Source organism: Aquarana catesbeiana, linkage group LG03 (genome assembly GCF_042186555.1).
Source record: "Aquarana catesbeiana isolate 2022-GZ linkage group LG03, ASM4218655v1, whole genome shotgun sequence".
Taxonomy (NCBI): Eukaryota; Metazoa; Chordata; class Amphibia; order Anura; family Ranidae; genus Aquarana; species Aquarana catesbeiana.
The window spans coordinates 386,395,015-386,421,480 of record NC_133326.1 but is presented as its reverse complement, the minus strand read 5'-3'; the positions used below and the strand labels follow the sequence as shown (position 1 = coordinate 386,421,480).

General features: G+C 41.2%; 1 protein-coding gene across 4 annotated transcripts in view; it reads left to right on the top strand.

Moving 5' to 3' along the window:
* Nucleotides 1-26,466, top strand: part of ACSL6 (acyl-CoA synthetase long chain family member 6) — a 318,324-nt gene that overhangs the window by 276,133 nt on the left and 15,725 nt on the right. For all 4 annotated transcript variants that reach the window (XM_073620688.1, XM_073620690.1, XM_073620689.1 and 1 more), the window contains exons 14-18: nt 7,634-7,729; nt 9,664-9,736; nt 13,313-13,401; nt 18,336-18,452; nt 18,542-18,685. In XM_073620688.1, the coding sequence (XP_073476789.1) occupies nt 7,634-7,729; nt 9,664-9,736; nt 13,313-13,401; nt 18,336-18,452; nt 18,542-18,685 (519 nt within the window). The remainder of the gene's footprint in view (nt 1-7,633; nt 7,730-9,663; nt 9,737-13,312; nt 13,402-18,335; nt 18,453-18,541; nt 18,686-26,466) is intronic.

The following is a 26,466-nucleotide window of genomic DNA, read 5'->3' as shown; positions in this document are numbered from 1 at the left end:
CACCTGCCTTGGGATACTTAGTTCGGAAATGTCCAGTTTCTCCATATCAATAACGCCTCCTCTCTAGTCCTGAGTACTGTTTTGGTTCGCTTGCACGAGTCGCTTGCTCCTGAACTTTTGCTTGGGTCTCCATTACGCTCATCAGCGCGTGGTACATTTGAGTCTGAGCCTGTGCTACTAGCGCCATCAGTTCCATTGGCCCTAGTTATACAACTGGTTTATGGATGTCAGGGGGAGTCAATCCCTTGGGTTCAGATTCGGTTCCACTATTGTCATTGGAAAACTCTATTTCAGCATGTACAGCGCAGGCCACCACTTTCTCTTTGTTTCCGGTAACAGGATTCACATCTCTCGGTCTTTGGCTCTTTTCTTCCAGCAGAGCCCCTTCCTCTCGAACCTCTCATCAATTCAGGATAGGTTGGTACCACCTGGGTCCTTTTCAGTAACAGCTTCAGCACAATAGGGCCCCATGTAGCACCCGATCCAGTCGTACCTGCTCAGCGCCTTTGGGGTCAAGACCTTTCTTGAGGATGATTTGGTGTAGCATCCAATCTACTCGAGAGATGTATTCCGACAAACTTTCCCCTCTTTGTTGATGGGTGTGGTTGAACTTGTACGTCAGAACGGCGATGGTCTCAACTCTTCCAAAAACAGCACACAAAGCCTTAATGTAGTCCAAGTCAACACAAGTCCTCTTGCCCATCCATAGGTTACAGATCACATTGGTTGCTGGGCCTCGAAGGCTCTCACTAAGTTAAGTTGCTGTTGTTTCACAGCCTCTGAAACACTCCACTCTTCCATAGCCTGTAAAGCTTGACTCATCCAGGTTTCAAACTTGTCTTCTCCCACAGGCATTGGCAACTGTCCTGAGAAAAATTGAAGTCTCCGATAAATTTGATTAGCATTCCCAGGCCCATTCTTCACCAGGCTATCGACCAGCCGACTCACATCTGTGTAGAAAGAGAGTGGAGGGATGCTGGCCCCTTAAGTCAGTTCCCATAGGCACAGGATTTTTCTCGTGAGCTTTTGTTAGAGGTGGCTTTTCACTCCCTCCTCTCTCTCTTCTGAGGGGGGATACCCTTGCCATCACATCCTCTGTCAAGCTGATCTTCTTCTTCCTGAAAGCACACTGGCATTTCTTCCGACCATTCTATCAGTGCCCTGACTTGATCCATCTCCATGGAGGCTTCAGTTTCCACCAGGTAAAACCCGGTGCCCTGGCACTAAAGCTCTCAGTCACCTTCTGATCTCCGTCTCGGTATGTTCACTCCCTGAGGTCTCCAGAACATTGCTTCTGCTGATGGGAGTCCCATAACTTTGACTCCAAGCGACTATGGCCATGGATGCGGCTTCCCACTCAAATTGTGGCTCCGATGTAGGTCCACTGGGACCTGTTGCAGATAGCATCCCAGACGAGCCCCAAAATGTAGCACGGCCCCCTTGGGGACTGCTGAGAATTACCCACTCATCTGCATGGCCATGACCAAGTGAACCTTCCAACCCACCTGACACTCTGGGTTCAGACATCCTGTTAATACTATAAAGCAAGAATCAAGCAACGCAGTAGTATAAGGTTCTAAAATGCTTTACTTTTTCACAAAGAAAGGAGTAAATCTGCTGAGCTGTGATAATAGTGCCAACTCAGCAAACAGATTCTTCCCGAAGACACAACAATGTTTAAACAATGAATAATGCTATATACACAAGGATACACTATATTCATATCCAAAGTCACCTCCTAGTGGATGTTTCAGTTAACTACACATGTATCCACACTGAGATAGATGTAATCTAGACAGCCTATGCTATTTTAATGGGAGAGCTAATCTCCTGCTGATTCCAGATTCCAAGTGGTGAAGGCCTAAGGCATCTGAGTACAGTGTTCCAGCAATGCAGTAAAGTGTTCTTGGGTAGAGATGTACGCGCACTGTGTTCCGTAATGGTGCTAGTGAATAGATAAAGATTGAGCAGCTTGCTCTCTCACCAACAACCCAAATCGATCTGCAGTCTTCTAGACAGGAACATGGATGGCAACACTCTGGCAACGGATCCTCTGTCTCTGCCTTCTGTAGTGACTTTCTCCACACGTCCGCACCGATGGGTAGGCGCTGTAAATGATGCTAGTAACAGGATGTCCAACAGCAGGTAGCAGGGCTAAGCCTCTCTAGCCTTGTGGTGGAAGTACCGTTCCACATGGTAGGCCGCGACCTCTCTCTCTCTGTCACACAGAGAGGTCCGTCTTGCATCAGTTCCAGGAGGAAGAGAGCATGCGGGGGGTCTAAGCTCCTTTTATCATACCTCCCAGCAACCTTCAGGGTACTGCAAGAGTCCCTGGGATTTGTAGTCTTAGGGTACATGGATACATAGAAGCAGATTCAAAGAGGACTATATGCCCTATAACTCACTCCGTTGGCACACAGGTGTGAGGTCACTGGCTGCATGAATAATCACAGGGACAATGTTTGGAACACTGGAAGGTACGAGGCTTTCTGGTAAGAGTCCATATCGCTACAGTTGCTTGGATTGGCTACCCTTTTTTTGCTTGGTACCTATCTGTGAACACTAGTATAAGCTTCATATAATCTTAAAACAGAGTTTACCAAACATACAGTACTGTGAAAAAGTTTTAGGCAGGTGTGAAGAAATGCTTTAAAGTAAAAGTGCTTTCAAAGGTATGCATTTTAATTGTTTATTTTTATCAATTACAAAAATGCAAAGTGGCTAAAAAGAAGTAAAATTGAAAACAAATCAATATTTGGGGTGACTGTGCTCATCAAAAATTAATATTAACCTGTTGGCGCAGACAGCAAACAAATAAGCAGCCTCTCGGCGGGTGGGCCTTGGTGCTGTGTGGCCGCATATTTGCATGCAACATTGCAAAATGTCCTGCGCGTGACCGGCACAGTTACCAGCGGGCTATCTGAAAGCTCCCCGGGAGCTTTCCATTCATGTGACTGCCGTGACAGCCATTCACGGCGGTCACTTGATCATAGACCCCGCCTCCCGGCATCTGAAAACCCTTAAAGGGATGGGAGGTGACGGCAGCCAAAGGGTTAAATATATACTATATATAAAGTAAATAAAATATCTGCAGTTCTCCTTTTGCAACAATTATCCAAACCAATACTGCAATTATAAAGTGCTCCATTAAAAAAAAAAAAAAAAGAAATCTTTACAAAACATTCACTTGCTTTTACTTCAACATAAAGTGCCAAACCTTTGTGTGTTTTCTTCCCCCTGTGCTTTTCCAACATCCACCCACATGTGTAGTGAACTCATCAAATTACCTTTGACCCCTTTTACCTTTTGAAAGCAGTCCCAGCAGCATCCTCCTTGGTTCTCCTGAACGTTTCCTCTAAAGAAAACAGTCAATGGAACATAAAAAGGAGAACGGACAAACTGAGCTCCCCCTATCCATTTTATAATTTTTATCAATATGTCTGTGTGATCTTTACAGTATGTGTTGCCTCCATACTCTCAGTATAGCCACATAAACAGATTAGTAGCCAACCAAAATAAACTACAGACCTAGGCCCCTTTTCACATGGGCGTGTCCGTGTATGGACTCCACTTTGCTCAGCAGGGATGGCTTCGTTGATCCCCGCTGAGCAGACGGATGACAGGTCTGTCTCCCTTCACTATGCAGGGACGGACGTGTCAGACCTCCGCTCCCCCCTTATGGGGGATTGGATGAAAACAGACCACCTGTTCGTTTTCATCTGATCCGCCAAACGGATGAAAAATAGGGTTTCCATCTGTCTGAATTTAGCGGATCGGATGTGAGAGGAAATGTCACCGCTGACATCTGTCACTCCATAGACCTGTATAGAGCGTTCATTCAGGTCCGCCTAAAAAACCGGCAGGTTTGAAAGGGACCTAAACTGGTTAAAACAATTAGACAGCAAGCATTATACACACCACTAATTCATTTAACTAGGTTTATAATAGTTAAAAGGTTATTGTTAAAATTACAGAACAGTAAAAAAAAACAAATAGTTTGTCATGGTATTGCACAGAGCAGCCCCAAACCTCCTCTTCTGTCGCCCGCTCAGTCTGCTCTTCCTCTTCTCCATCTGCCCCCATAGCAAACGGCTTTCTATGGGGGCAGATGTAAAGGCTTGATCCCAAGCCAGGCTGTGTGCATCCATAGGCACACATAGCATGGCTCCCTCCTCACATGATTTGATTGACAGCAGCAGGACTCAATGACTCCCACTGCTGCCTCAATTCTTGTGAGTAGAGGGAGAGAGGAGATGCAGCCGTGCAAAGAACTGGATCGATTGAGGATTCAGGTAAGTATTTAGGGAGGTGGGAAAGCACAGGAAATTGTAAAACATTGTTTACCTTGAGGCTGAATTCACACTATGTGCAGTGACAGATGTTTAGCTGCATTGTAAAACGTTTGTCATCACAAGGACACACAGAAAACAGTTGTCTAGGGTTGCGCTGCAGTGTGCTGTGGTAAAATGCAGCCATGCTGCATTTTATTGCAGTGCACCATACCAAATTACACGGAGCTATACAGCAGCGCAGCATATTGCGCTGCTGTACAGCACCATGAATGAAGTGTACATTTTGTACACTTCAAATAAAGTTTGTACAAGACAAAAAAAATGAAGAAGGGAGCCATGTGATTCGCTGAATCACTCCCCACAATGCCCCCTACCGCAGCCGACAACAGACAGATGCCGGAGTGGTAAAGTGCTACGGCAGCTGTCCATTGTGTGAACTTGTTGTCCCTTCTGCTGTGAACCTAATGCAGAGAATGCATCAAGGTAAAAAATGTTTTCGTTTTAGAACCACTTTAAGGAAACCCATTGTAACAGCAATATGTAGTCTGTCATTGCTGTCCTCCTAGAAGACTGATGTTCTTTGGTTTCAATATTTTTAAGTCAATAAATTGGAATTAGCAAGTTAAAACACTGAAATGGTTTAATTTTTCTCAATAAAATTATTAAAAACTTAGAAATACGTTTAAAATAACATATGTACCAATATTGAGTAAAATTAGATACTGTATGATATAAATATGACAAATACCTGTAAGGGTGCATTACCGCAGGCTTTTTGTCAATGTACATTGGCTAGTGATGGAACCATTGACGTTCTATCATCCCAAGACTACACAAGTCCTTTAGGATCAAAGGGCATGTCCTGCATTGTCAGTGCCATCCAGTAGTAGTTTTGTCATCATAAAAGTTGTGATTCCTTTGTCGGGTTTGAATGGTTTCCAATGAGTTCTGTATGCCAGAATCAAGGCATGCAGATGAAACCACCTATGTGAATGTATCTTACTCACAGGAGTTCTCATTCTTCCAATAGGTTATTGTCACAAAATTCCATTTGCTGGATGATAAGTGGAGTTCATGCTGCACTGTACAAAATGTTATCAAACCTATTATTCATTTAATGTGGTATTTTGGAAATCAATTTACATTTTTTTTTTCTTTGTAACTACATCAATACATGACTATGAAAAGTCAGTCTTGATACTTTCAGATTTTAAATTGTCGCTTAAGTATTTTTTTAATCATTTACCAGCACATTTTGTCCTTCAGTTCCATTACTCATTGATGCAATGAATAATTAAAGACCTATGCTTTATCACCAGTTGCATTCCTTAGAAATGAGGATGGCTTATTAATGGAAATATGCCATGAAAAATTTAGAGCGTACTGTGCCTTAGAGGAGAAATGTTTTCCAGTTACCTATGTATACCTGTATAATAACATCACTGCCCTAAAGGTGAACAGATCAGCTACCATGTAGATCTGACTGAGTTATATAAAATATCAGACAGGCCACTAAAGTGCAAATCTGGTAGGTTTTGTAAATTTGTGAACCCCAGCAATCTGCCATCTGGCCTTTCCTTTAAAAATCAAGATTCCTTGAAGTATATTCAAACCCAGTCACTAAAATCCCATATAAGCTTTGATGTATTAACATGTTAACTGCTTAAGTCCCCAGATTTTCTTCTTCCTAAAATTCATTGAGTCCCAGAGTGTTTTTCATTTCAGGCTGGGTTCCACACATTATATCTTTAAGGTTTCATAGTCTACCCTAACATATACATCATTTGATGTGGACAAATTGAATTTAATTAAAAAAAAACTTTTGGACTCAATCTGAAGATCTGCGGCGTGCTGGCAAATATCTACACTGTGTCATTCACAGAGATGACACTTTCGCCAGCCCTCCAACTGAAAGCCATTAACTCTGTACAGGCAGGGAACTGTAGGAAGAATTTGCAGGAGCCTGGCATTGGACCCACAATCATGATGAAAATGCTTTGCAGGCTCCTTTGTAAAATAAATAAATAAATAAAATAATAAATAAATAAATGCACATTTTTTTCCTGCAAAAGGTGAACCTAGCCATAGTTGGGACTCAAGTGGTTCTTATCATTTTAAAAGTAGTTATCGGTCTTTTGAAATCTGCATATTTCAGTAAAATAATATCTGGTGATCCTGCCATGACAGACCTTGTCGGGCACTTTATGTTATGGGGTGACAATGATGTTTTCCTGTCTCCCAGCTGTATTCCTGCATTGTCACCTGTCACATGGACTTCTGATGGAGACTACAAGTGGGTGTTTCAGTACACATTACACAGGCAAGGTCCAATGTTTTCAAATTGATAATGGCTGTGTTGAAACCCAAATAGCTTACATTTATATAACATAAAAGGTGCTTGTGCGGTGTGACCAAATGTTACCTTCTGCAGATTGCTATACACCTAGGGTTGCCACCTTGGTTCTGGCAAAATAATGGATAGAGGCGGAGTAGGCAGTGGGGCTAATATTGTTGTATGTAGTGAGCATTGCCAAATAGTTTGGGGCTAAAGAACCTTGACATCTACACAGGATGATGATGTCTCAGTGATCAGCAGCACTGCAGGCAGTTCAGCCCCTTGTCTACTTTACCAAATGCCAAATACATACTAGCACATTATATTCACATTAGAGAAGCTATGACTATACTCGTGGCTCTGATCTAATACTCTATAAAAAATATATTTAAACATTTTTTGTTCACTGATTATTCATTCATTCATTCATTGATCTTGCTGTACCTCAATAAGCTTTTAATCTAGATTCCTCCATGAATTTAAAAGACAAATCATTACCCCGCTAGTACCCTTTTTGATTGAAAATATACTGTATATTCTTAATAACTTTTGTCAAAATCCTAGTATTTGTTACTCTTTCTGCTCCTCAGAAGTTATGTTTATTAAACTGAAAATCAATTAGACCAGATTAATCGTGTCTATTTTTGTCAATTTTTAGTGCGCTTTTTACATGCATTGTAGCACATTTACATGCATTTTCATGATGCTGTTCGGCAACACAGTGCATGAAAATGCACACAAAAACAGACATGTCTTATTTCTCAAACCCCAGTGCATCATACAGCATCATTGTTTCTTATGACACTTTTTTTTTTTTCCCTCACAATGCACAAATTAAAACATAAAGGTATGAAAAGGGCCTTAAAACAGAACAAGTCATTTCCAAACATTTGCTCATCTAACAAAGTGATTGAAACTTCAGTGCCTTTTTTACAGGAAGCTCAGTGCTCATGCCAGCATTGATTTTGAATCATAATGTTGTAACTTTATGTTTCTTTGTGTGCAGGCTAGCCTTGGGGGGCGTGTTAGAATGATTGTAACAGGAGCTGCACCCGCATCACCTACAGTTTTAGGATTTCTACGAGCAGCCCTTGGATGTCAGGTACATTAAATTATTTTTTATAACTTTTGTAAACTTATAAATAAATATATTTAAAAACATGTTTTTTTTTTAAATTGCTGTCTTACACAGAAATTAAGTTACTGCATGCCTGCAGACACAGTTTAAATAATGCTTGAAGCCAGTGGTGTTGCTAGGGGGTGGCTTTTGGGGCTATAGCCCCAAATCTGGGGCCCATAGCCCAGGGTCTCTGCAGGGGTCCCCAAGGGGAGGGGAGGCTCTCTGGGGATCCTGATGTAAGTGGGGGGCTCTCTGGGGACCCTGATGCAAGGGGGAGGCTCTCTGGGGACCCTGATTTTAAGGGAGAGGCTCTCTGGGGACCCTGATTTAAGGAGAAAGCTCTCTGGGGACCCTAATGTAAGGGGGGCTCTCTGGGACCCCTGATGTAAGTGGGGGGGCTATCTGGGGACCCTGATGCAAGGGGGAGGCTCTCTGGGGACTCTGATGTAAGGAGGAGGCTCTCTGGGGACCCTGATGTAAGGGGGGGCTCTCTGGGGACCCTAATGTAAGGGGGGGCTCAATGGGGACCCTGATGTAAGGGGGGGCTCTCTGATAATATATACACACACATACACATACACGTATATTACTGTATATACATGTGTATGCCCACCCAAGCGTATGACTTTCTTTACTACGCTACTATGGATCTTTTGTAGACCTTTTGCAAGCCCCTGCTTGAAACTATTATTCTCTTCTGAATTACTGAATGACCTATACAAATAAAATCTCTGTGCTGCAACCTTTTAAATATATTTGATGGTGGTTGCCAAAATGGATTGGGTGCATGGGTTTATACTGTAATATTTAGGTGCTGACCACCTTCTCACTGGATATATTGTATATATAAAACTGTCAGATGGCAACCCTCAGAATTACATTGCCATTAAATTCAAGTACAGTTATTAAAGACCTCTTGGCAAGGTGCATGCATTTGTGAAGGGATGCCTTCTTTCAAATGACAACAGGAAGGTAGCATTGTCTCTGAGTATTATATTATCTTTCACAGAGATTATAGTACTCCCCCCTGACAATGCATTTATCTGCTTTTATCTCCAGAAGAACTAAGTCACCTTTTTCTGGCATTATCTAAGGCAGGGATCCTCAAACTACGGCCCTCCAGCTGTTGCGGAACTACACATCCCATGAGGCATTGTAAAACTCTGACATTCACAGACATGGCTAGGCATGATGGGAATTGTAGTGCTTGAACAACTGGAGGGCCATAGTTTGAAAACCCTTGATCTAAGGTGAGCATCAGCTTCCTGGACTTAATCTGGCTATGCATAGATTGAAATTCGGGTGGTTCAGCAGGGACCGGCCGAATTTAAATCCATATATGGCCACTGTGGTTGAACAGAAGTCGATCTGCAGCGCTGATCAGTGTATTCTGATGGTGGGAGAGTCTCCCTGCTGTCAGAATACAAAGACACCCCAATTGTGTGTATGGGGGAATTAGGTCATCTACGTCCAACCTTAGATGCTGGCCTGTAGATGACAAGATCATTTACCTCCTGGTAAAGCAGTTCTTGCTGTGCTCTCAAATGTCTGAAAAAGTATTAGCCCCTGCTGCAGCCTTCTTGTGACCTGCTTACAATGTTGCAGTCTGATCACTGGAGATGAAGAGACTGAGGAAATGCAGCAGACTGATGACATAATCTCAGCCTAATTTGAGTAATTTGAATGGAGCTCATGGTTATCATTAAAATATATAAGGTAGAGCATTTTTGAAAAAGTATGCAGGAGCTGCATATGGTAATATATTGGAAATTAATTCATGCCAACTTGAAACGTTACTGAAAGGCCCACTTTAACTGAGTAAGCCATGTTTCTTACTCATAAAATGATATGTTCCAGACTTGTAAATCTGTACTTTCTTCCTTACATCAACATGACTGGCACTATGTTTTTGTTAGGTATATGAAGGTTATGGGCAGACAGAATGTACAGCTGGTTGCACCTTTACCACCCCTGGGGACTGGACATCAGGTATGTGTTTCTATTACATATTTATCATATGTGCATGCAGTAATATTCTTATGTCTTCGTCATGCTATGAGATACAGATATGCATCCAAAGAGCATAATCACTGAATAAAAATAACAGTATTTACACACTTCTACACTTCACCAAGTCCCAAATAATTCCATATGGGATTCAAGGAGAGTGTTTAAATCAAAAGCATGGCAATACATTTGATAAATGTGCACTAGCAGACTACGGCTGAAAGGGGAACTCCAGTCTAAATGCATCATTTGTAAACTGGGAATAGATATGTGCTATTTCAATAGTACCTACCATGTATGTGTTTTGTCCTTGCATGCAATGTTTGGCAAAAAATAATTTTATTGAGCACAAAGAGGTGCATCTGTTAACACAATTGTTACTGGTAGCACTATGTCATTAGTATGTGCTGTGGCCCCAACTAGCCATTGCACAGAATGTTACTCATCCCTACAATGCATCCATATTTCTAATACATTTTAATTGAAATTGGCTAAACATCCGATGAAAACTGTATTTAAGCTACATTGCAAATACCACCACCATCAGAAGAAAATCTTTATCATTGACATGGCTATTTTATCTTGACTGGAATTCTTCTCAAAAACTGTATATCTAAAATGAAAATTGAGTTTTGAAAAACTATGGCTATTTTATATACCCTGGCTTTGCTGTGGGTTGACTTGTGCCCAGAGACAGATAAGTCCATCCTTTACTGAGGAGAATAGACCCCAAATGTCCATTTCACTACACGCTATGGGGTTGATTTACTAGAACTGGAGAGTGCAAAGTCTGATGCAGCTCCACATAGAAGCCAATTAGCTTCCAGTGTTTTTTGTCAATGCTTAACCGGTTCCCGGCTCATGTATTTTTACTTCGGCACAATGGCACCGCTGCGCGAAACCCCGTACGAGTACGGAATTCCCTTTAAGAGCCGCCAGAGGGCACCCGCTGCACAGCGGCAGACGGGAATGCGCGTGGCCGGCGGGCGCGATCGCCGCCTGCCACCCACGGTCGTGTGCATGAGAGCCAGCACAGGGATTTGTGTGTGTAAACACACAAATCCCTGTTCTGTCAGGGGAGAGGAGACATATCGTTTGTTCCTACTAAGTAGGAACAACGATATGTCTCCTCCCCCAGTCAGTCCTATCCCCTCACAGTTATAACCTAGGGAACACACATCTTGATCGCCCCCTAGTGTTAACCCCTTCCCTACCAATGACATTTACACAGTAATCAGTGCATATTTATAGTACTGATCGCTGTATAAATGTCAATGGTCCCAAAAATGTGTCAAAAGTGTCCAATCTGTCCATCGCAATACCGCTAAAAATCACAGATCACCGCCATTACTAGTAAAAAAAAAAAAATAATAATAAAAATGCCATAAAAATTCTATAAATCCTTCCCATAGTTTGTACATGCTATAACTTTTGCACAAACCAATCAATAAACGCTTATTACGAATTTTTTTTCCAAAAATATGTAGAAGAATATATATTGGTCTAAACTAATGAAGAAATTTTGTTTTTGTTTTTTAAATTTTGGGGATATTTATTATAGCAAAAAAATAAAAACCGCAGAGGTTATCAAATAGCACCAAAAGAAAGCTCTATTGGTGGGGAAAAAAGGATGCAAATTTTGTTTGGGTACAACATTGTATGACCGTGCAATTGTCAGTTAAAACGACGCAGTGCCAAACTGTAAAAAGTGCTCTGGTCAGGAAGGGGATTAAAGCTTCCAGGGCTGAAGTGGTTAAAATAACAAGCTGAAGTTAGAAGCGGATTGGCTACCATGCACAGCTGCAACAGTTTTTGCACTCTCCAGTTTTAGTAAATCAACCCCTTTGACTGTATTACTTACACTGACTCCGCTGTTGGTTGACTTAGGTCTAGAGACAGATACGTTTTTCACTCAGGAGATAACACCCCAAATTTTAATTTTACTACCCATTAAATTTAAACTGCTCAGTTGATACTTCGAGCAATTATATACTCCACTTTCTATTATACTACAATTATCTTTTTTATGGCCACAGTCAGATCAGTCATTTGGGGGTAAAAATGTGAAAGCAATGAGTAGGTAGATGTGTGTGAATGATGGACAATAATCAATTGTAATTGCTTTTCAAAATGTATACCCATCCTACAGCTGGCCAATGTATCAAGTGGGCAAATATGATTTTTAATCATCACCTAATATGGTCGTCATGCCAACATAGTAAAGTAATTTGGCTATATCACTGGATCCCTCATTTGGCCAGCATGTTCCATTAATAGCATACCCTGTTTCCCCGAAAATAAGACCTAGCGTGATTGTCGGTGAAGGCTGCAATATAAGCCCTACCCCCCAAATAAACCCTAGTTAAAGTCCTTGTAGGTCTTATTTTCAGGGTAGGGCTTATTTCCGAGGAAACAGGGTAGGGCTTATTTGGGGGGTAGGGCTTATATTGCAGCCATCAATGACAATCACGTTAGGTCTTATTTTCGGGGAAACAGGGTAGCAGTGAATTGGTATAGTCATTGCAATTGTGGAGTGAATAGCAGATACAACATCATCATGGTAAATTTTTGCCTGGTCAGCAAATGCTACAGTATCACATGCACATTAGTATTTTCAGGTAAGGAGCAATAGAGATATGCAAAGAAAGCAACTAATAGCAAACAGCTGTATCATCTTTTACTAGAGTTGTATCAGTTAAGAGGATATTTCATATGTGGCTGCATTACTTTACTGAACTTTGCATATATCACTCGAATTGAATAAGCCCCCTTTCTACAGAAAGAAGCATATGTCCAGAAAGGATTATATCACTATGGATGTGCTTAACCATCTTAGATATTGTGATAGTTCCAGGGGCAGGTGAGGATGGAGAGAGGTTTGTACAATATCTGCAGAGCTGTTGCTTAATCAGGGTTGGCAGGGAAGGCTATTTCATGGGCCAATACACTGCTGATTTGGGGATGGCAGACATGGTGATTTCCTTGTCTGCTGCTGAGTCATGAATGTGGGCACAGGGACAGTTCCTGGCACATTGTGGTGCTGTTCTAGGGATAGCTGGGGGTGAAGATTGGCAGAGAAACTTCTGAGTTAGGAATAGGAGGTAAGGACATTCCCAAGGATGTAACACTGCTTAGACATGGCTAAGGAGATGGATATCTCCAAGTACAATGTGCTGCTGAGAAAAAAATGAAATCACGGGGAACTTTCCAGGTACAGAGAAGCTTGGCTAGGGTTGAGTTTGACAGTGGAATTTGCAGGAGCATTGCTGAGTCTGGAATGGGGAATATAGGAATTTGCAGGTACTGTTTGCTGCTGAGATGGAGATTTAGGCACAGCGAAATTTCTTCAGACACTGTGGGTTTAAAGAAGGAAAAAGAAGAATAAAACAATCACATTTTGTGTAATCATGTAGCACTGGCATGCAGACACGTACCAATACTGCACTGGTATGCACTACGTTAAATGTCAGTCCTGCTGTTTTTTTACCTGCAGAAAGCCAAAATCCAGTGCTTACTAAAATGAAAAATAACATACTAAAACACGAATGTTGTTCACAGGACACGTGGGGGCACCTTTACCCTGCAACTTTATCAAATTAGTTAATGTGGAAGACATGAATTATTTTGCTTCGAAAGGTGAAGGAGAGGTATGTAAATATATTTTGTATGTGTGCCATTGTGTGTTGTCCTTGGCCAAAAGTACACCTTCTAGACCAGAAGTACACCTTCTTCCCCCTCATTCCAAGAGGGATCGCGCTCGAGGGGAGACACCTATGGGAATCTATACTGTAGGTCCCGGCAGCAGTTGGCACAAATATAGAGGGAGTGAGGCAGCATGGACAACGACAGTTTCAGAAGCAGTCTGAAAGGAGGAAATTTATTAAAAAAAAAAAAAAAAAAACAGCAAATGTTATTCTATTAATATCTGAAAAAAAATACTAGAACTTTAGGCAAAACTTTTTTTTTTTTTAATTTTGGATAGAGTAAGGGAGGGCTATAACCCCTGTTTATTTTGTGCCATCTGTGCCCTGAGGAGATATACCTTCACTTCCTGTCCCGTAGCCAAAACAGGAAGTGACAGATAATCCCTTCAAATTAAGAAAATCCCTTGGGGACCCCCAGGCCATCAGAACTAATGTCTCTATTGGAAGATTTTCCCTTTATTATTTTTCTGGGGACAGTCCAAAATTCTAGATTTTTTTTACTTTCATTTTCAATGCTCATGGTAAACAGGACAAAGAGAGAGAATCTCCCTAACTGGGACACAAACAACAACACAAACTGACAAGATTTCTAATCCCTCTCCATTCTGTCCAAAACTAAAGAAAAGGTTTTGCCTTTAGATATACTTTAAGGCGAATATATATTTTACTGAGCAAGGTTATTTCTTACAGTATGTATTGATATCTCTTCAGCCAACTGTTGGCTTTCTACTTCAGCCACCTGCTCACTTCCATATACACCAGAATATACTGACTCCCCTCTACCCATCTCCTTCATGCCTTGTATCTTGGGCTCCACTGCCCCTCCTGTGCGCCTGGACAGCCATGGACAATGTCAACAGGTACAGTGGAGGGACATCAGCAAACATCTGTTCTCGGATTGTCCTTCCAGTGGATAAATCAAAAAGTTGCAAGCATTTTCTCTTTCACTTCCAATTTCAGGGTTTTCATTCCTTAGCCCCTGTGGCCGGGTAGGAAGCTAATCAAACATGATCTGTTCTTGATTAGCTCCAGTGGAGTGCAAAGGTGGCATTAGGGGTCTAATAGACCCCTGATGCCTCCATAAAAAGAACATGTCATATATGCTATCACATGTCACTTGTCATCCCCCTTGTGATAGCAGTAAAGTAAAGTGCAACAAGTGCACATGCAAACATAATTGTGCATGTCGGGGGTGACTAATCTTCAGGCTGATGGCTGTCAAGTCATGCAACAACTGCAACTTCTGGAAGTCAGCAAATATAGAGAAAGCATGCAGGTGGAAAACAGCAGCAAGTGACACAGTGACATCAGGGCTTAATATGTCTAAAACTCATCCAGAGCGGTATATACAGGGCCCTGTTTAGGGCCCTGTTCCTTAATCAGAGACCATCATTGACTTCATCAGAGCTCATTCCTGACCTGTGACATGTGTTACAGTTACTATATCAGTTCAGACCAGTATACTCATGGGATAATTTATGGTGTTTTTGGCTCACAGCTAAAGCAGTTTTCCTGTCCTCATCTCTGCAACTCACTTTTCTGAGTACCTAGCATGCCTATTCTGAGATACTGTCTCCTCTGGTACTGAGGATATTTGCCACAGAAACAACTGTAGTTAAATGGCCATTTTGTGAGGAGTTAAACATTTCTTTGTTTCTGGACTTACTTTACTATATATACTTTGCAAATTGGCCAAATGGAGGAACCCCACTTATTATTTATGGTCAGGTTTACTGGAAGTATTTCTTATGTACAAGTGCCCGCAGAACTTTGTCCTAATTGGTGCTTGTGTAAAGGGGCTCCTCATGGTCTGGTTCAGCTGTCTGTTGGGGGCCACCTCTGACCCATGGGCCACTATTTGTTCAGGATCTCTCTACGGATCTGTTATTAGATATGGATTCTGAAAATTTGTTTTGACCGATTCAGTCTGCAGTTATTATGCCCAAATCAAGATTTAGTTTTTCTTCTTTTTGCTAACCTTGGCGTTTAGCTACATGGATTGAGGTTTTACCCAGACCAACCCTCTTTTCCAAGCTGTGGCTCAATCCAAGTGTCTTTAGCATCTCACGAGTACAAAGAAATTGTTCTGTCTGCATTTAGGGTGACTGAAGATGATCATTTTTAATGGCTGTTAGCAGGACACCACAAGCTTAGTTACATGGGTCCATTTTTTGCAAACAGCCCGCACAATGATTGTGTAGCTATGTGGAGGACTTTTGTTAGAGATGTAAATATGATTCAGGGCTCCACCCTCCCTAGGAGTCTCACAAGCCTCGTACACACGATTGGATTTTCCGACAGGAATTGTGTGATGACAGGCTGTTGGCGGAAAATACTGTTTGTATGCTCCATCGGACAATTGTTGTCAGATTTTCCGCAGACAAATGTTGGATAGCAGGTTTTAAATTTTTTCGCGGACAAATGTTTGTCGGATATTCCGAGCGTGTGTGCACAAATTCGTCGGACAAAAGTCCAAAGTACAAACACGCATGCTCGGAAGCAAGGACAAGCCAGAAGAGGTCGGTCTTGTAAACTAGCGTTCGTAATGGAGAATTAACATTCGCAACGTGGCAAATTATGAAATCTTGAAATGCAGCGCACAATTCTCTTCTTCTTTAATGGGATAATAATGAAGCTGCTTTGCTGGTGATACTGATGGAGTTATTGCAAACTAATTTTCAAAGGCTTTTTTTTCCTAGTGATATCAAGAATAATATTATTATGCTTTTTTTTTTTTTTTTATTTGGGCAAGTTACCACAACACCATTATCACATAGTTTTTAAGATCAAAGATACAACTATGTTGTTGTCCCTTGTCAGTTTTACATTGTATTTTTGTAAATGTAACTGCCTACTCCCAAACTGTCATTTGAAGTAAAACACATAGCCAAGTATTATTCTCCACAATTTTTTTATTGTGCATTAAAAAAAAAAAAACAAATAAAATTAGACATGCTATCTGCCAATAGAACTTAACCAAAAAGTGCATTCTATGCATCCAGAAATATAGAAAATATACCAGATCAAATCATTATTATTCAACCAAAAAATAAAATAAATACCTCATGCATGTGTCCTGCTTCTTAATATAGGGGGTCAACAATGCCAAGAGTTGGTGAAAGCAGGGGGTCCGTCATCCGGAGATAATTCCGAAAATCATCTGGATTATTCTCCTGGAGCTCCCGCAGCAAAGGCATATGACAATATTTGGTTACGATTAATAAAGCAACCAATTTTTGGTCCAGGAACTCCTCCTCCTCCTGTTCCTGGACTGGACTTGGGTCAAAGCAATAACTCCAAGGCCAATAATAAATAACACGTCCTCCGATTCCACAACATGTCTGGTTGACGAACGGCCGTTCAGATACGAACTGAAAAGCACGAAAAGAAAAGCGCAAACTGAAAAGCACTAAATGAAAAGCGCGAAATGAAAAGCGCGAATCAACACTCACCAAACTTCTACTAACAGAAATTAGCAGAAGGAGCCCAAAGAGTGGCGCTAAAGAGCTGAAAAAACACGTAGTACGTCAGTTTGTTGGCCCGACAATTCCTTGCCGTTTGTATGCAAGACAAAAGCCAGGCACACGCCTTCGGACAAAATTCAGAGGTTTTGTCTGTGGAAAATCCAATCATGTGTATGAGGCTTAAAGATGCAGGGGAGCAGCCACAGGTGTGCAAAGTACAATTGAAGTCTAAGAGCCAGAGCAGCAGTGCTGCAAAAGTAAGCCAGGAGGCTGCATTATTTTGGTGTTATTTTGTAGCATTGGAGAAGAAATGCTGAAAACCCCAGCTAGGGTAAGTTTTTCTGTGCCAGAAGTCAACTTTTTTAAAGAAAAGTGGGCTAGAAAGCCCTTAAACACTTGATATATGATTTTTTTATTTTGCATATAACCTGTGTATCCAGTAGATGGTAGCATAGCCACATGGACTAAAAAACATATACACAAACGGTCTTGTGTGAATTTTTAAAATGGTAAAGGATTGACAAACATGTAAATGGCTGGAGTTTTGGGGAAGAAAAAGGAAATGGAAAAAACAGAGCCACATAGATTATTCACACTGTGGACTAGATTTACATTACTGCATACTGAGATAATGAACCTTTATCAACTTCAAACCTCCAATCATTACAAATTGTCCTGAATGTCACTATGTAACTGGATGTTATAAAAAACCCTGGCTCTTTTACCTTCTTCACCCCACTCTATACTTATGTAAATCAGATCCAATTTTACAAGACTTTAATAAATATAGCCCAGTATCTATCAGTTGCATAAAAAGTCACTGAATTGGTCTGCTATACTGGTTCAGAAAATTGTAATTTCACTAAACTCCAAGGTTAAGACTGTCTTTTATGTAGAGCTCAGTGGCGCAGGATTTCATGTTTTGTGAGGTAGATTAGCCAAAATTGTTTTATAGCATAAGTGTTATTTATGTGTACATTTGAATTCATCAAGTATGTTATATTATCTGTGACCTCCTTATGTCTTGATATAGTTAAAACCCATCTTCAAACACTTTTTTTTTTTTTTTAGCGAGAATACAGTGGGGAAGAATAAAAACCTCTTTCATGTTTTTTTTTTTCTCTGTGAGTCAGAAACCCTTCTGGAAAGTAAAGCACTCATTTTAGTAGTGAAGGGTTATAGTTAGAACATTTGTGAGGTTTCTTTTCTCAGTGACCCCATTCCCCTTATTCCTTTAACTGGTGCTAAATTATTATGAGCAATGTCTCCTCCTTACTCAACTAAAAACTGGAGTTTGGTTGTAAAAGCCTCCAGATTTCCTTCATGACAATTTTAAATCAAAGTACAAAATGCTTATAAATTAACCCATCTATTCCTGAATATTTTCCCAATATCACTGTGTGCTTCTTTCAGATATGTGTAAAAGGACCAAATGTATTTAAAGGGTATCTTAAAGACAAAGAAAAGACAGCGGAAGCATTAGATGACAGTGGCTGGCTGTACACTGGAGACATTGGAAAATGGCTTCCGGTATGTTAGCACTTTTCACCTTTAATGTAGAAATATCAGGGTTCTTAATAATATTGTTTAACCACTATCTTTTTACCTACATAATAAAGAATGGAACTCTAAAGATCATAGACCGAAAAAAGCACATATTCAAGCTTGCACAAGGAGAATACATAGCACCAGAGAAGATTGAGAACATTTATATTCGCAGTGAACCCGTATCCCAAATATATGTTCATGGAGACAGCCTTCAGGTAAGATTGCTCTGTAATAAATACATTTTGTACATAATTGAAATAGTTAATACAGTTTAAAAAGATTGATGGCCATTATGCTCAACCACTCACAGCTGCAATTTTGATAAAGGGACAGCAAAACAAAATCCCCAACCACAGGGGCAATATTCTTAGGATCAAGATATTTTCATATTATCCTGTGATAATTATAACTATGGATATTGTTTGTTGTAAAAAAATCTTTTCATTTTAGAAATTTTCATTAATGATTTATGCCATTTATAATGTATGTGATGAAGTATTCCATTGAGTAACTGCTCGTACTGTAAACAAACCTTTCCTAAACTGATGGTAACATTTTCTCTCTTCTGTTAAGAAGTAATTTTCCCTTGTCCCCTGTACAGTCCTTGGGATTAAAAGTTTTGTGGCAAATCAAATACTGCCCATGGATATATGGATATACACTGCCCAGATAAGCAGTGGACTTGGACCCCACTCACATTTGCGTGTGTGGCTGACTCCAATTACCCTTGGGAGACTTAAGTTTCCTGTGAATAGCTGTGAGCGAGAAGTCCCATTCAAAGCAATTGGAGGCTTCCTGTCTGCAGCTATTCATAGGAAAATCAGCTACCCCGCTACGTTTCCGAAAGTTAATCGCAGTCAGCCCTACACCCAAGTGTAATGCCGTGTACACATGGGCGGACTTTTCGACCGGACTGGTCCAACAGACCGAATCCGGCGGACAATTCGACCGTATGTGGGCTCCATCGGACCTGCAGCAGACCTTTCGAAAATCTGACAGACTTTAGATTTGGAACATGTTTCAAATCTTTCCGATGGACTCGAGTCCGGTCGAAAAGTCCGCTCGTCTGTATGCTAGTCCGACGGACGAAAACCAACGCTAGGGCAGCTATTGGCTACTGGCTATCAACTTCCCTATTTTGGTCCGGTCGTACGTAATCACGTACGAATCCGTCAGACTTTAGTGTGATTGTGTGTAGGCAAGTTTGTTCGTTAGAAAGTCCGTCGGAAGTCCGCCAAAAGCACGTCCAAAGTCTGCCCGTGTGTACGCGGCATTAGTGGGATCTTAGACTTTGAACACCTTTTGTTTTAATGCATCTGGAATGTATTTAGCTCATTTTAAACTGAGTTCAATTAGGCTTTAATAAATATGGTTGTGAAATTATAAAACATAAATTTAGCTGTGAGATATTCGTGTTCCCAAATGGTGGTGACCTGATCTCCAGGACACCTCCTCTTCCACACAAAGTGCTCCCAGTGTTCCCCACCAAGTGATGCACTCACCAGATTTGTTTGACCTCTTAAAGGGGCCTGTAAAAAAAAAAAAAAATTAGAAGTCAGCTGCTTCAAATACTGTAGCTGCTGACTTTTAATATAAGGACACTTACAGTATCTCACAAAAGTGAGTACACCCCCTCACATTTTTGTAAATATTTTATTATATCTTTTCTATGTGAAAATTTCTTTTATATGTGACAACACAGATGAAATGACACTTTGCTACAATGCAAAGTAGTGAGTGTACAGCTTGCATAACAGTGTAAATTTGCTGTCCCCTCAAAATAACTCAACACACAGCCATTATTGTCTAAACCGCTGGCAACAAAAGTGAGTACATCCCTAAGTGAAAATGTCCAAATTGGGCCCAATTAGCCATTTTCCCTCCCTGTGTCATGTGACTCGTTAGTTTTACAAGGTCTCATGTGTGAATGGGGAGCAGGTGTGTTAAATTTGGTGTTTTCGCTCTCACTCTCTCACACTGGTCACTGGAACTTCAACATGGCAGCTCATGGCAAAGTATTCTATGAGGATCTAAAAAAGAGAAAATTGTACATAAAGATGGCCTAGGCTATAAGAAGATTGCCAAGACCCTGAAACTGAGCTGCAGCACAGTGGCCAAGACCATACAGTGGTTTAAAAGGACAGGTTCCACTCAGAACAGGCCTCGCCATGGTTGACCAAAGAAGTTGAGTGCACATGCTCAGCGTCATATCCAGAAGTTGTCTTTTGGAAATAGACTTATGAGTGCTGCCAGCATTGCTGCAGAGGTTGAAGGGGTGGGGGGTCAGCCTGTCAGTGCTCAGACCATACGCCGCACATTGCATCAAATTGGTCTGCATGGCTGTTGTCCCAGAAGGAAACCTCTTCTAAAGATGATGCACAAGAAAGCCCACAAACGGTTTGCTGAAGACAAGCAGACTAAGAACATGGATTATTGGAACCATGTCCTGTGGTCTGATGAAACCAAGATAAACTTATTTGGTTCAGATGGTGTAAAGCGTGTGTGGCAGCAACCAGGTGAGGAGTACAAAGACAAGTGTGTCTTGCCTACAGTCAAGCATGGTGGTGGGAGTGTCATGGCCTGAGGCTGCATGAGTGCTGCCGCCACTGGGGAGCTACAGTTCATTGAGGCAACCATGAATGCCAACGTGACATACTGAAGCAAAGCATGATCTCCTCCCTTCGGTGACTAGGCCGCAGGGCAGTATTCCAACATAATGACCCCAAACACACCTCCTAGACAACCACTGCCTTGCTAAAGAAGCTAAAGAGGGTACAGGTAATAGACTGGCCAAGCATGTCTCCAGTCCTAAACCCTATTGAGCATCTGTGGGGCATCCTCAAACGGAAGGTGGAGGAGCGCAAGGTCTCTAACATCCACAAGCTCCGTGATGTCATCATGGAGAATTGGAAGAGGGTTAAGGCAGTGCTGAAAAATAATAGCGTCCACACAAAATATTGACACTTTGGGCCCAATTTGAAAATGGGATGTACTCACTTTTGTTGCCAGCGGTTTAGACATTAATGGCTGTGTGTTGAGTTATTTTGAGGGGACAGCAAATTTACACTATTATAAGTCAGGTCCATAAATATTGGGACATCGGCACAATTATAATCTTTTTGGCTCTATACACCACCACAATAGATTTGAAATTAAACAAATATGATGTGCTTTAACTGCAGACTTTCTGCTTTAATTTGAGGGAATTTACATCCAGTGAATGGTGTAGGAATTACAACAGTTTGTATATGTGCCTCCCACTTTTTTAGGGACCAAAAGTAATGGGACAGATTAAAGCGGAGTTCCACCCAAATTTTGAACAATATCTGTATGTATTCTCTTCCTTGCCTAGATGCTGACATGCCATTTAAAAAAATTTAAATCGCCGTAATTACCTTTTATTTTTCTATTCTTCTTTGCACTTCCTGGTTCTCCTCCCGTGGGAGTAGGCGTGTTTCTAGCCTCTCCCAGACTCCTGGGAGCTAGTCTCAGGCTTCCCAGGATGCCACTGAGCATGTGCGGGAACGAGCAGTGAATGCTGGGAGCACAGCATTCACCACATCCAGGAAATAAATGCTTGTGGGCTTCTAATGCCCACAATGAAGATGGAAACCGCCTGCAGTGAATAATATAAGTTATTCTTTCCGACGAAATCTGACACAGGCGGACATATTACACACAATATGTGAGTATGTGATGCTGAGAATAAAAGTTTGTGAATGAACTCAAAAAAAAAAAAAAAAAAGGATAGATAGGTGGACCCCTGCTTTAACAATCATCCATCAAACTTTCACTTTTTAATACTTGGTTGCAAATCCTTTGCAGTCAATTACAGCCTGAAGTCTGGAATGCATAGACATCACCAGACACTGGGTTTCATCCCTGGTGATGCTCTGCCAGGCCTCTACTGCAACTGTCTTCAGTTCCTGCTTGCTCTTGGGGCATTTTCCCTTCAGTTTTGTCTTCAGCAAGTGAATTGCATGCTCAATCGGATTCAGGTCAGCTGATTGACTTGGCCATTGCATAACATTCCACTTCTTTCCCTTAAAAAACACTTTGGTTGCTTTCGCAGTATGCTTTGGATCTTTGTCCATCTGCACTGTGAAGCGCCGTCCAATGAGTTCTGAAGCATTTTGCTGAATATGAGCAGATAATATTGCCCGAAACACTTTAGAATTCATCCTGCTGCTTTTGTCAGCAGTCACATCATCAATAAATACAAGAGAACCAGTTCCATTGGCAGCCATACATGCCCACGCCATGACACTACCACCACCATGCTTCACTGATGAGGTTGTATGCTTTGGATCATGAGCAGTTCCTCTCCTTCTCCATACTCTTCTCTTCCCATCACTCTGGTACAAGTTGATCTTGGCCTCATCTGTCCATAGGATGTTGTTATGTTGTTCCAGAACTGTGAAGGCTTTTTTAGATGTTGTTTGGCAAACTCTAATCTGGCCTTCCTGTTTTTGAGGCTCACCAATGGTTTAAATCTTGTGGTGAACCCTCTGTATTCACTCTGGTGAAGTCTTCTCTTGATTGTTGACTTTGACACAAATACACCTACCTCCTGGAGACTGTTCTTGATCTGGCCAACTGTTGTGAAGGGTGTTTTCTTCACCACAGTTGTTTTCCGTGGTCTTCTGGGTCTTTTGGTGTTGCTGAGCTCACCGGTGCGTTCTCTCTTTTTAAGGATGTTCCAAACAGTTGATTTGGCCACACCTAATGTTTTTGCTATCTCTCAGATGGGTTTGTTTTGTTTTTTCAGCCTAATGATGGCTTGCTTCACTGATAGTGACAGCTCTTTGGATCTCATATTGAGAGTTAACAGCAATAGATTCCAAATGCAAATAGCACAGTTGAAATGAACTCTGGACCTTTTATCTGCTCCTTGTAAATGGGATAATGAGGGAATAACACACACCTGGCCATGGAACAGCTGAGCAGCCAATAGTCCCATTACTTTTGGTCCCTTAAAAAGTGGGAGGCACATATACAAACTGTTGTAATTCTTACACCGTTAACCTGATTTGGATGTAAATACCCTCAAATTAAAGCTGAAAGTCTGCAGTTAAAGCACATCTTGTTCGTTTCATTTCAAATCCATTGTGGTGGTGTATAGAGCCAAAAAGATTAGAATTGTGTTGATGTCCCAATATTTATGGACCTGACAGTACAAGATCTACACTCACTACTTTACATTGTAGCAAAGTGTCATTTCTTCAATGTTGTCACATCAAAAGATATATTAAAATATTTAACTGTCCATGGATCCCGCGATGTCGGCACCCCAAGCCGATCCATCCATCAGCAGGCGCCAGCATCTTCACTAAGGGAAACAGGAAGTGAAGCCCTGCAGCTTCACAGATCATTTTCTACTGCGCATGCGCGAGTCTCCCTGCGCTTTCTGAATGGTCCTGCTGACTTCTGGGACCTGTGTGTCTCTCAGAAGGCAGTGGGGGGGGGGTCCCAGAAGTTTTGAATTGTTGTATGATGATCTTACACAAAACTGGGAGCGGATACCTGGTTTTGACAGGTATCCTCTCCCCCCGAAAGGTGCCAAATTTGTCACGGGGGGGGGTTGGGGCAAAAAGGCGGAGCTTTGCCTTTTGGGTGGAGCTCTGCTTTAATTGAATAGGTAGGTCAAAGACAGCTTTTTCAATATACAGTGGGTATAGAAAGGAATCACCTCCCTTTAAAATAATTACATTTTGTTGCTCTGCTGCCTGAAATGAACACAGACATGGTTTTTGTTTTATCCAGCTGTATTTACTAGTGCAACGTATAACATCCAAGTGAAAGATATAACACCAACATGTCAGGAAAAAAATAAATATTCAAAAACAGAACCACTGAGTTGGAAGAAGGATTTGGCTTTAATTACAGCCTTTAGTCTGTTGGGATATGTCTCTACTAACTTTGCACGTCTAGATAATATTTGCCCACTCTTCTTTGCAGAACTGCTCATGTTCAGTTAAATTTGATGGTGACCGCTTGTGGACTGCAGTCTTTAAGTCATTCCACAGATTTTCAATGGGGTTTAAGTCTGGGCTCAGACTAGGCAATGCAAGGACATTCACCTTTTTTTCCTTAACCACTGTATGTTTTTGCTGTGTGCTTTGATTCATTATCATGTTGTTCTTTCTGGCAAAGGGCACCAGATTTTTCTCAAGAATTTGATGGTATTTTGCCCCATCCATTTTCCTTCTACCCTGACAAGTGCTCCAGTTCCTGCTGCAGGGAAACACCCCCAATTCAATTTTAGTCTCATCTGATCACCTTAAGTGCACCTTGAAGATTCTGAGGCCACATGGAAAAAAGGTGTTATGGTCAGATGACACCAAAAGTGAATTATTTGGCCTCAACACCAAACAATGTGTCTGGTGGAAATCCGATACAGCTCACCATCTAAATAACACCATTCCTACAGTAAAGCATGGAGGTGGTAATATCCTGGGGGGAGAACCTCTGGGGGGATCTAGGATGGAAAAGGACCTGGGGGTCCTAGTAGATGATAGGCTCAGCAATGGCATGCAATTCCAAGCTGCTGCTAACAAAGCAAACAGAATATTGGCATGCATTAAAAAGGGGATTAATTCCAGAGATAAAACAATAATTCTCCCGCTCTACAAGACTTTGGTCCGGCCGCATCTAGAGTATGCTGTCCAGTTCTGGGCATCAGTCCTCAGGAAGGATGTACTGGAAATGGAGCAAGTACAAAGAAGGGCAACAAAGGGTAAGGTAAGGTAATAAAGGGTCTGGAGGATATTAGTTATGAGGAAAGGTTGCGAGCACGTATTCTCTCTGGAGAAGAGACGCTTGAGAGGGGATATGATTTCAATTTACAAATACCATACTAGTGACCCCATAATAGGGATAAAACTTTTTCGCAGAAGGGAGTTTAACAAGACTTGTGGCCACTCATTAAAATTAGAAGAAAAGAGGTTTAACCTTAAACTACGTAGAGGGTTCTTTACTGTAAGAGTGGAAAGGATGTGGAATCCCCTTCCACAGGCGGTGGTCTCAGTGGGGGGTATTGATAGTTTCAAGAAACTATTAGATAAGCACCTGAACGACCGCAACATACAGGGATATACAATGTAATACTGACATATCACACACATAGGTTGGACTTGATGGACTTGTGTCTTTTTTTCAACCTCACCTACTATGTAACTATGTATATGTAACTGTTATGAGGGTGTTACTCTGCAGCAGGGACTGGAGCATTGTCAGGATAGAAGAAAAATGGATGGGGCAAAATACAGTCAAATTCTTGAGGAAAATCTGCTGCCCTCTGCCAGAAAGTTATCAGTGGGAAGAAGGTTTACCTTCCAACATGACAATGACTCAAAGCACACAGCAAAAATGACCACACAGTGGTTGAAGGAGAATGTCTTTGCATGGCTTAGTCAGAGCCCAGACTTAAATCACATTGAAAATCTGTGGGATGACTTGAAGACTGCAGTCCACAAACAATCACCTTTAAAAATATTGCAAAGTCTAGACTTAAGGGTGTAATTAAAGCAAAGGGAAGATCAACAAATTACTGACATAAGGGGGGTGATCCTTTTTCCAACTCAGTGATTCTGTTTTTGAATTTCTCCAAAAAAAAAAAAAAAAAAATTCTGACATGTTGGTGTTATATCTTTCACTTGGATGTTATAAGTTGCACTCATAAATACAGCTGGATAAAACAAAAACTTTGTCTGTCTTCATTTCAGGCTGAAAAGCAACAAAATGTGATTTTAAAGGGGGGTGATTCTTTTCTATACCCACTGTAGTATCATTGGGCAGCCTTACACACATCTTCTCAACTATACAGGCCACTTTATTTCTACATATTTCACTCTACCATTCCAAGAGATAGACAACAAAAATATATGATCATATAGTATTCTTTATTAATATTGTACTTTAAATCATCAAAAAATGTGCACTCACATTTAAAATATACAAAACATATATAATATAGAAATAAATATAAATATATAAA